The sequence below is a fragment of the Dioscorea cayenensis genome, unplaced genomic scaffold, assembly GCF_009730915.1.
Source record: "Dioscorea cayenensis subsp. rotundata cultivar TDr96_F1 unplaced genomic scaffold, TDr96_F1_v2_PseudoChromosome.rev07_lg8_w22 25.fasta BLBR01002184.1, whole genome shotgun sequence".
NCBI lineage: Eukaryota > Viridiplantae > Streptophyta > Magnoliopsida > Dioscoreales > Dioscoreaceae > Dioscorea > Dioscorea cayenensis.
The window spans coordinates 1-11,457 of NW_024088575.1; the positions used below are offsets into that span (position 1 = coordinate 1).

An 11,457-nucleotide genomic window follows, 5' to 3' on the forward strand; every position below is an offset into this window, starting at 1 on the left:
TTTCATGTATTGCTGAGACCATGGAAAAGCATAGCATACTTGACAAGGCTAGCAACTTGGGTCATGAACTCAGAGACTGCTTCCCCAGACATTGGAACTGATGGAGGGTCTTTCTCTTTGGGCTCTAGGTATCTCAACATTGGACTTTGCAGGTGCTGCATCATTTGAAGAACTGCCGGCAACCTTGAAAATGCGTCCAAAAAGGGGTCCAAAAGCAAGTCCCACACAGAATGAATACAAAGCAAGCCGAAGTCTTTGAGCTAATGTTGAAGTTACCTCATTCATTTGCGCTTTAACAAAGGTTGATCTGCCAGAGCAAATCTTCAATGCCTGGAAGCCAGACAATAGCATACCATTTTAGTGTTATACCTCTTCATCATAATTGACAGTGCCTATTCATGCCCAAAAAGGAAAAGGACTTCAATAAATTTGTCAAACATGAAGATGAACACGAGAAATCTGTTAAAAAAAAAAAAAAAATCCTTTACTAGCAGAAAATTCTTTGCCTGAATCAAAACCAGAGGCAGGAATTCATTAAAACCAAACCTTCAATACATACGAGCCGGAGAACAGGTTTCCCACAAACAGCGTATCATTTTTAGTCTTAAAGTTCTTATCGCAATTGCAAGTATATATACATACACGAAAAAGAAAAAGGACTCCAATAAATGAGATAAATAAAACAAGCACAGCACAAGAAATATATAAAAAGAGACTAAGCAGAAATTTCACCGGCTGCATCTGAATCAGAGGCAGGAATCCATAAAACCAAAACTAAAACATAAAATACCAAAAATGCGAACAAATCTGAACACAAATCACGCACCCACATCATACGACAAAAACAAAAATCCATCAACAAGCAAAAGCTATCAAATCACCCAGAAAACAAGAAATGCGCGGATTCTCCAAACCTGTGAGGACCGGAAGACGAGCTTCGCGGGCACCGATGACAAACGGAAGGAGACCCTAAGGGCAGGCTGGCTTGGAGCAGCGGCGGCGGCAGGGGGCAACGAGGAGGAGAGCTTCCCCACCGCCGCGGAGGCAGTTGGAATCGAAGACGAGGATGCCATCTCAGCCACGCTTCGTCGGCGGCGTCGAATTCTCGCAAACTCTGATGCGCTGATCCACGGTGAGAAACTGAGAAGAGAGCGGAAGGGTGGAAGCCAGCGAGATCGAGAAGGCTGATACGGGCTTGGACCATCAGATCTGGACCGTCCATTTCGCTGACGTGGAAAAATACTTAAATAAAAAGTTTCTTTTTCAATATGTCCTCCATACGTTCATATTTACAAACCATATGAAGACAGAGAGCTTGGGAATAAGAACAAACTGGGAGGCCAGATGTGTTTTTATTTTAGGAAAAATTACTGCTCATCCTCGTAATTTTTCATTTCCCAAAAACCCCTCCCTACTTTTCAGACACCCCTGACAACCCTTCCGTTAGTGCTTAACTTCCTTTACCCCCTCATAGCTCACTAAACCGTCCACCCAGTAAATCTCATTTTTCTACCGAAAACGCGAAAATGAAAGTACTAAATCACACTGCTGCTCAACCTCGGGCGCTTTCGCTGTTTAACGCTTAAATATTTTACTAATACGTTTAATAATTGTCATATCCGCTAATACTTCCCATCTCCGCTTAACGTTATCTTTATATGTATAACTATTCATATTAACGCAGAAATTCTCAAAGTCTCGCGCAGAAACGGTGATTTTTTCGCTTGATCCGATCAATTGTCGTGGCACGTGCAAGTGTGTGGCAGAAAGTTATGGTATCCCGCGAGCATAAGAATTAACGACGGCATTAAAATTTACGATGACGAGAATATAATTTTCCTCAACACCCGCTCTGCTCTACTCAGGGCCAACGCCTACCATCGCCAGGCTTAACTTTTTCCTGACATGAAAGAGTCACCGCGCTGGAATTTCACACCATAACAACTGTAAAGTTAACCCTCCCCTACGTGACAACCACTCGCCGCCCCTCATCATCCTCCTCCTCCTCGTCCTCCTTCTTCCCACGGACAACCCTTCATCCGAAAGGATGCTTTCGCGAACCTTCTTCCTTATCTTCGAGAATTATTTAGCCGCAATCACGCAACAGTTAAATTATTCGTTTCAGCTCTAAACGCTTCTCATAATCGCCTCGAATGCAGAGGATTCTTCACATGGACGACGGCAAGCAATTGCTCTAGCATTTCGACTGGGTAAGAAAAGAAATTTTTCACGATTTCGCGATCGACGGAGGATTCTCTAGAGGAGGGAGATCATGAAACATCCTTTAAGACGGGTTGATATTTATCACTCGAGACTTTCTCGCTATCATTTAAGAACATTACGCAGCTGTACAACTATTACGTCTCGTGGTTTAACCATCGTGATCTTCGCTTAAGTCCCACCACTGACACATCGATTAATAGTCGCTTTTCATGAATATGTGTTGTTTAACCTTTTTAATGTCAGTACGCCAGTGTGTTCAAGTTGATGTGCATGTTATGCAAACCCGGTGAGCATTCGAATGTACGTATAATTCGTTTCGCTATAATGAGGGTCGAGTCCTGAGTGTCCAAAGTCCCGAGCGACGTCAAAATGTTGTAAATGTCAGAAATCTTTTATAAATAAAACGAAACAAGCTTATTCGACCGTGAACTTCCTAAATTTAAACATAGACCTAGTAAAAAACAAACAATGTGGGAAACAAAAGAACGCCATTGTAAACAATAGAAAATACGTAAACTATGTTTAAAACAAATGACAACGGTGTTTAAGAAAAGTTACCTTTAAACAATGACAACGGTGTAAACAATAGAAAAAGTTAAACAATACTCTAGCTTACTCTTTAAACAACGACAACTAGAGTTTAAGAAAAATACGTAAAGATGCTTTTAAACAAATGACCTCAGAGGTACCCATCTTCAACGCGACGTCAGATGAAAGCATTCAATTTAAACAATAACATATTATTTATATGATATAGACTTTTAGTTAAACAGCTAACCATTATTTTTAAACGACTATACGTATCTGCTTAAACATAAAAAGCTCTGACGCTTACACGTAGACTCATGTTGAGTCGAGAACATTCATTCGAATCGACGATAATATGTCTTCCTCATGACAAGGATATATATTTTTTCGCCTTCGACGGAGGGAAAAATACCGCCCAATCACATCACGCCTAGTCTAACCTCTACTGCATACAACTCGCAGCACTTTTTGTTTGCCTTTTCTCGATCACTGCTTGTTCTTTACATCTTCTACTTCTTCTTCTTCGCCTCTTTTTCGTTCTTCACTCATTTGCTTTGTACTGATTCTGGTTTTCGACCGATATATTATGGAGAGTTTTTGTGGTATCGCTAGATTCAACGGGAGGGAAAGGTGCTAATGTTCACCGCCTCTACTTCGGGAGTTGGTGTTAATGAGATATGCGAGCCGGGCTGGGGTCCTCAAGTTTCTCTGCTGTGGTTAAGTTCATCACACCTGTGATGGATATAAAACGGTTTCGCCCAATAGAAAACGATGTCGACTTCCTGCTGATGTGTCACGTCCACTCCATCTTCAAATGTGTCAGAAGTCGATCTTGTCGCCGAGACGTAAAATGTGCCATCGTGATCCTAACGAAAACGAGGTTTACTCGTCAGAAGTTCCTTTTCTTTTAATTATTCCAAACTGTCTGGGTCATTATCGGTAAATATGTCCGCTATTGTTTAACATATCAGATCTAGTCGCTTACGCTATTAGTTAAATGCTTAAGTATTTAATTTAACGCTTAAATATTGTCATTATCACTTAAACATTATATTCCTCCGCTTAACATATTGATCTTTTTATTCGACCGAAAGTGTCGGCAGAATTCGTATTCTCGAGAGGCTCCCATTCATCCCCTACGCGATCCTCGACGCTGGATGTCTTCCTTCCTCGCCGATCATTCCGCGTCGTCGCTGGATATCGACAACGCTTTTGACGGTGCTCTAACATTTCAGTGGATGTACTTCAAATCATGCAATCAAAAGGAATTTTGACTTCACTTTCATAAAGAACGAAAAACATCGAGAGCGACCGTGAACGTACGCCGATGGTTGTCGCTGGCGCCTTCTACGCATCAAAAGAGTATAACAAAAATACTTTTCAAATCAAGACAATCAACCCGCACACACTTGCGGTGGTGGTATAGGTTCAAGGCCACATCCGAAAGCGCCCAAAAATGGGTTAGCGCATCGAGTGATTCGTAGGCTCGACGACCGCCCCTCAGATAAGGCCATCGACATTCGTAAGGACATGTTATGGGAACATGGTGTCCATATACCATACAAGCAGTTTGGTTGGGAAAAAGAGCATGCCCGGGTGGTCCTCGACGGGCAAAGCTGACATCTCCGACCACTTAATCGCTTTGCTTTGGTATGTGGATAAGGCGGCTGAGACAACCCTGCTAGCATAGCGATCGTGGAAAGAGACGCGATCGCTTTAAACGTGCATTCTTTTCTTCGCAAGGTATTATGGGATTCAAGAGGGCTTGCAGGCATTCCGCTTTCTCGATGGTACCCACCTCCTTGAAAAAATATCGGGTACACCATCAGCGCCACAGGAAAGATGGAAACAATGGTTTTTCCACGCCGCCTTTCGGATAGTCGACAACCCTAGACCGACGCCAATCTGACTTGGTTCATATCTGTTAGAGCGATGCCTTATACGAGGACTGAGATTATCATGAGATAATTACTCGTGTCCGACAAGTCCAAGGGCCTTGTGGAGAGCAATTATGAGAGTCTTCCCTTCTTCGCCACATCCATACCGCCTTCGACATTTGGAGGCCAATTTTACGAAAGCCAATGTCGACTTGGGAAGGCATCGAGGGAGGAGGCTCGGTCTATATGCTTCCGGATTGGCGTAGGGCATCCACTGCTAAAGATTTCACGATACCGTGAATCGAACTCGCAGCCACATCACCCAAGCTCATCACCGGGTCGATTAATAAACCGGATATGGCACATCTGGGTCGAATTATCTCGCTCGGAGGTGATCGTTGGGGTGAGATGTATTCAAACGCCGCGGAGTCGCTCAATGCTTGATCAGGAAGCTCGCCATTTCATCGTGACTGAAAAATGGTCGACTCCATAAGGTCTGCGAATGTTGGTTTACACTTTAACATTTAGTGTTACCCTTTAAACATTCTCAATCTTTGTTTAATTACACTTGTCCGACTTTTTAAATATTAATCCTTTTCGCTTAAATATTTACAACAATGTTTAAACATGTTTACGAATTATTTAACCATCACCGCTTTTTTGTTTAACCTTATTTGCACAGGTTCAAGTCATGCGCGATGTTATGTAACCGCGCGAGCAAGCTGAACAAATGGGAGACCCACTTTATGCCCTGCATATACATTCCAAGGTAGCGATCATCGTCTGAGGATGTACCGAAATCTTCGTTGGTCAGCGCAGGTCGATGATCGCTACGAAGCGATCGACCATAAACAGCAACTCCCATGGATCTCGCCATCGAACTTGTTCATGTCGAAGGTGGCAAGTTTATGGTATCCCTTAAAACACGCTACAGCAACAATAATGCAGTATGCACACCAACGTACATCGATTTATTAGCGGTACTTCACCGCCGACAATTGCAAACTTGCATGACAAGGAAGCTATATTCCCCTATACCCGACGACGACAGGCCTTCGGGACGGAAATCGTGAGCTTCGCTTGCGACTCGCCGCGACTTTAGAAGGCGACTCGGGCGGCCTAGACGAAGAGGATCGAGTCGCAAGCGCTTGATGTCCGCGAAGTTACATTGCAGTACCACGCCATGGATCCGGCCACAATCGACGTATCTTGCAATGAAACCGCTGGCCGACTAGGTATTGTTAATAAGCTCGACGATGACAGGGAAACATTGTGCATCTGATGGAGTTGTTTCCATATTTAAACTCTTACCTTTACAACGAATCAATGTATTTAAATGCAGACATTGTTATTTTTAAACGGATACACTCAGTAATTTGAAATATTTCAACCGATGTTTAAACGATATATGGTATATTTAAACAATGAAACGGAAATGTACACAACTACAACTGTAATTAAACAATGAAATGAAACTCGAATGAAATTTAACCCGCCTTTACTGAAAACAAACAAACTTTACATCGATATGTTATCATGGGCAACTTCCATATTTATTTAAACAACGACGACTAGTAAACAAGATAGTTATTTTTAAACGTGCACAATCGTGATTTTTTGAAATATTTAAAACCCGATGTTTAAACGATATATAGTATATTTAAAACAATGAAAGTGAAATGTACACAATTAGAACGTAAATTAAACAATGAAATGAAACCTGAATGGAATTTAACCTCGCCATACATTCAAAAACAAACAAAAATTTACATTAACATATACAAGTCATGCTCTTTCGAACACGAAAAACAATGAAATGAATTTGTCCAGATTTACATCTCAAAATAAAATTGACATTCGGGACATAGTGTGACATGTTCTTGAAAAACAAAAATTTAACCCGCCAGCGACGACCCCCTTTGTCATGCGACGTCACGCCTCCCTCCTTAAGTATGCGGGTAACATACCGTAACTCGAGGTAAGGAACGCTCCCGTCTCTGTAGCAGAACTCTCACTCCCAAAGTAATTGCTCGATAAAACGCATGACGAGCCCGGCGTAATCGACGCTTCCTTGTTTTTGGCGTGTTTCTATGTCGTGCACGAGTGGCATTTCTGTCGTCGCCGACCACTAACTCCATATCACACAATTGTCGAATAGATTCCACGTCGAGATTAGAATAGCGATTTAAATACCAAAATACATATTAATAGGACATACTATAGAACTTACCATGTCCAACGCGGTCCTTATCGCACTCTGGACACGAAGAATAACGCTCAGATTCTTGTTTATCATTGTCCGTGACCTATCGCTACATGGAAGTGGCCATTCATGATTATCGGAGGACGACAATTTGAACTTTCATGCGCTCTATGACAAAGATCCCCGATCATAGCCATAATTGTGTCATAAAGGTCGTCCCGCTTGATATAAACAACAAGAAGCGGTCGGGCGATGGAGGCGCTCTTGTAAGGATATGGCTCTTTCGCTCACCGACTTTTCTGTATTATGCATACGAAAGCCGCCCATCACATCATCGCGACTCATCTCCTTCCCCTCAAGCTGTCATAATTTGTCGCGATGTGGTGCTCACATGCTATTCTTCCACACGATGCTGTCGAGGTTAAACAATAACAGTATATAATTAGACCATATTAAAAATATTTAAATGATATTATCAATCAGTTACATGATATTATATATAATTAAATGTTAAGTAGACAAATTAAATGATAACATAAAGGTATTAAACACTATTAGGTAATTGTTAAACACTATAATAAAACCTTTAAACAATATCATAAAAACTTTTACACTTACTCGTCCCATAGAGCAGCTTGAGGAAGATCCTCATCAACTCCCCGCTCGATTTGTTAAGACGCACCTCGTGCCAACCCATTTCTTCTTCTTCGAATAAAAGCTTTCCGAGCCGTCCGTCCACTCTTTTGATCGCCTCGATCATCTCTCTCTGCTGCTCGGTCGGGGTCTTCAGCAAAGATCTTCCTCCGTACGCGGGACGACGGGCGATAGCATCAACCGCAGACATATCCTCATACTGGTTGTTCTTGTCTAGGATTGCTGTCCGGCTTCGACGCGGGACGACGCGACAAAGATCAACCGCAGACACATCCTTACATGGTTCTTGTTGTGGTGGAATTGTGTGTCCGCTTTGGTCAGCGATACTCGTCGTACACGCCCACGGCCACGGCAAGAACGGATTCGACGATCTTCTCAACCGTAGCGCTACGACAACAAAGATCACTGGGAGACACACCTTAACTTGTTCTTGATCTTCATTGATCAGGTCCATCTTTCGATGCCGCATCTCGCAGCCATGGCTCCACTCGGGTCGAGGATTTCATCGAGAAGAGAGTCAACGGCTCCTCAACAGCAAGAACGCCACATCATCTAGGATGTCCTTCTCAACAACAAAGATCGCCCGATGGTGGTGTTGCTATTGTTTCATCGTCACCGGCCGTGGAGACAGAGGCAAGATTGTTCTCCTCTTTTCGCAAGTCTCTTCGAATGTGGCCGCTTGAACGACCTTCCTCGATGATGTCCTCGTCCAAATTCCGACCGCTTTCGTCTCCCGGTGTCAGCTTTTTCGAGGATGGCGCAGCGGTCGCGAACGCCCTTCCAAATCACCGACACGAGCGACAGCCGAGTGAAACTCGGTCATCAATATCCTGCATGCTCGCGATAAGAGTTGCGATGACATCTTCGCTCAATGTCACCGTCGGCCACTTGGCCCGGAGGGGCTCGCCATGGTCGGGGCCGCCACACTCGGGGACCGCTCATTGTTGTGGTAGGGGGCTGTTGCAATCACCGGTAGGCGGCTCCCGTGCCGAGAAATGCGTGTGCTGCGAGGGTCGGAAGTAGGAGAACGGGCGTCCAACAAGCACGACAGAGGCTCGCCCTCTCATCCCCGCCTTCGAGCAAGTGGGTTCCCTGAGCAATGGCATCCATCCGCTATTGGCTCCTCAACAAATATTTCTCTTCAAAGATTCACTGAACCAGCTCAGAAACTAACATATGTAAACCAAACAATTTCAAATAAATCATTCATTTTTAAAACTATAAAAACTATATTTAAACAGTAGTGTTTATATATTTAAACGTTATAGAATATAATTAAACGGAGAACAAAAATATTTAAACCAAGATGTAATAAGAGTTAAAACGGTAAATACTAAAGTTAAACGCTAAATAAAAATGTTTAAACGTTAAAGACTTATGTTAAACATCATTCCACGATTTATTACCTCTTTTCCATCGAGCGACGACAAGCTGCTTTTCTACCGCCGCTTGCTTCCCGTAGTACTTTCACCGTAGCACAAAGATCTCTGGGATCTTGCACGAACGGGACTTTCTTCCCCTGCTCCGGCCACCAGAAACTGTGACGCTAAGCGACCGAAGCAACCCTCAACGCACTCTCGTGTCTGGGTCTTCTTCCCGGCAAGATCTATCTTGCATTCGGGCGACCGCTCAGGAATATCCTCCATAAGCCACTTGTGTACGCCTCGCGCCTACGCCAGACGCCTCCCCATGGTCGGTAGATCATCGACGCAATCAACGATCCAGCTCGAACCGAGCATGATGTATTTTGGGAAGAGGATCGTCCCCACGAGGTAGCACCATCGTGAGTTTGACGTAAATTATCTTCTTCTCCCTCTCGTCGAACAAGTTGCAACAGAGTGCTCTCGATGGAGTCTCCGTGCCTTTCAGTAGGTCTTTGATAGATACCGCCCTTCTCAACGCCGCACCGTTTTTTCTTCTCGAAAGACCACCTGCCGCCATCGCAACGCTAGCACTGCAAGCACGAGGGCCACATCTCGAGGTCCGAAACTCGCAGCTTTTCCCCGATCCTCGAATTTATTGGTGCGACCATCGTACCTTTGCAAAAAGAGAATCAAGAAGGGCTCTCTTGATATAGCTTCTAGCTCAGATAACGCCGCAAACGTGTCCGCTCGAATAATCTCCCAAAGGTCGAGGGTCATGTTATTTTTCACTCACTAAAGTCTCCACTACCAGCGCTCAAATAGCATCGGCCATTAACTAGGTCGACCGCCATAATCACAAGCTCACGATAATAACAACACATTCAACATGCAAGATTGACAAAAGTTTAAGCGGAAATATAAGGTTTTAAACGATAAACCTCAATTATTAAACAGTAGATATAAAATGTTAAAAATGTAGACCCATTTTGTTAAACAGAGATTTAGAATACTTAAACAGTGGACAACAAATGTTAAATCAGAACATCTCATTTCTTAAACGCCAACCTCATTCAGAAACCGCAACCATATCAAACGTAAAACTGAAATGTAGCATTATAAATATTACACAAATCATAACAATCGAAAAACTAATTCTATAGTGTATACATGATACAAACGCAAAACAAAACAAAACCCCACTGAGAAATCTCCCCGCAGACTAACAAAAACCCCTACCGAGAAATCCCCCGCAGACTTCAATATCTTCCAACAAAAACAGAGCACAAAACAAAACCGAAAAATCTTTCTTTGTAATGTAATCGCTAACATAAAACCATACTCAATACCTTAGATTTCAAATCGATGAAATGCCAACTAGTCAGCTGGGGACTCTCCTTCGAGATACCGGTGAAAGGGAAAAAGTCGATGAAATGTCGACATAGAGGGCTTCTCACGAGAGACAACTCGGGAGACGCTGAAATGGAAAAGTCAAGACGTGAGTCGAGAAAAGCAAATTAAACTGGCTCCAATAAATTGCCTCTGGGAGTTACCCCTACGGAAAACCGCCCACTTCCTCTCGTAGACGCCGAGATGGTCAGCAGCCCTACGTACTCCCCATGCAAGGGCATTTGTCATTCAAAAATTTGAAACTCACTCTATTCACATCCATTACAAGGCTTTGGGGTTTGAAAAAACATAGAGTTTTAAAAAGAGGGATTTTGAGGGATTGCAAAAACTAATCTGTATTTTTGGCAATTTTTACAAACTTAGCGATGGCAATTTCCACATATAATAAAATGTAAATTTTTAATATAATAAAAAGGAAACATGGATGGCCCATCGTAGAAATAAAATTTCTTATATATTAATTTTATATTTAAAACGATTAAAATTTTCTAGATTTTTGTTATTATTTGATAGGATAATAAGTACAAAAAATTTAAATATAATTTATAAATAAATTATGGGGCTCAGAAAATTGCAGTGTCTATTGTAATACTAGATATTAAGATTAGTATAAATTAATTTTTATAATTAAAAAACAAGATAATAATAAATAAAAACTTAAAATATATTAAAAAAAAACCTATAAATATGGGTTCTCTAAAAAACTCTCGGGGTCCTAGACATAGACCTTGGTCATTTGCCTAGAGTAAGCATTGTTCTAGTCTAGTCAGGGTTGGAGATATTTGCCAATACTAACGCCACCACTAAAACTACTTTGTTGCAAGATTTCATATATGGTCTTATTCTTTTTATTGATTTCTATGATTCTCACTTATATCCCCGGTGCCATATGGTGTTAAAAATTATACATTTTAAATTTGTTATATATATATATATATATATTATTTTTAATATTTTACTCAATTATTTTTAGTCATGATTTAACCGTGATTTTTGATTTAATACTACTACATATCCAAAAAGTAATCGATGGCAAAATTGAACTAACCCGTGGTTTCCAAATCGATCGACGACAACGGGCGTGGTTTCATCCATGCCCCACCCCGCCCCTACTAATAATTTAACTTATTATAAATATTATATAGTGTATGGGTAAATAATAAAAATTTCAATAAATTTTTATGAGCTTGTTTTTATAATT

At 41.9% G+C, this 11,457-nt stretch overlaps 1 protein-coding gene across 1 annotated transcript; it reads right to left on the reverse strand.

The window, feature by feature from the left end:
• Positions 1-69: 69 nt before the first annotated feature.
• On the reverse strand, positions 70-5,505 carry LOC120257559. Its single transcript, XM_039265016.1, has 4 exons — positions 5,368-5,505; positions 915-1,226; positions 277-330; positions 70-183 (listed from the first exon to the last, which is right to left on the reverse strand). Exons 1-4 carry the CDS (start codon positions 5,503-5,505, stop codon positions 70-72), a joined length of 618 nt encoding a protein of 205 aa, XP_039120950.1.
• Between the last annotated feature and the right edge of the window lie 5,952 nt (positions 5,506-11,457).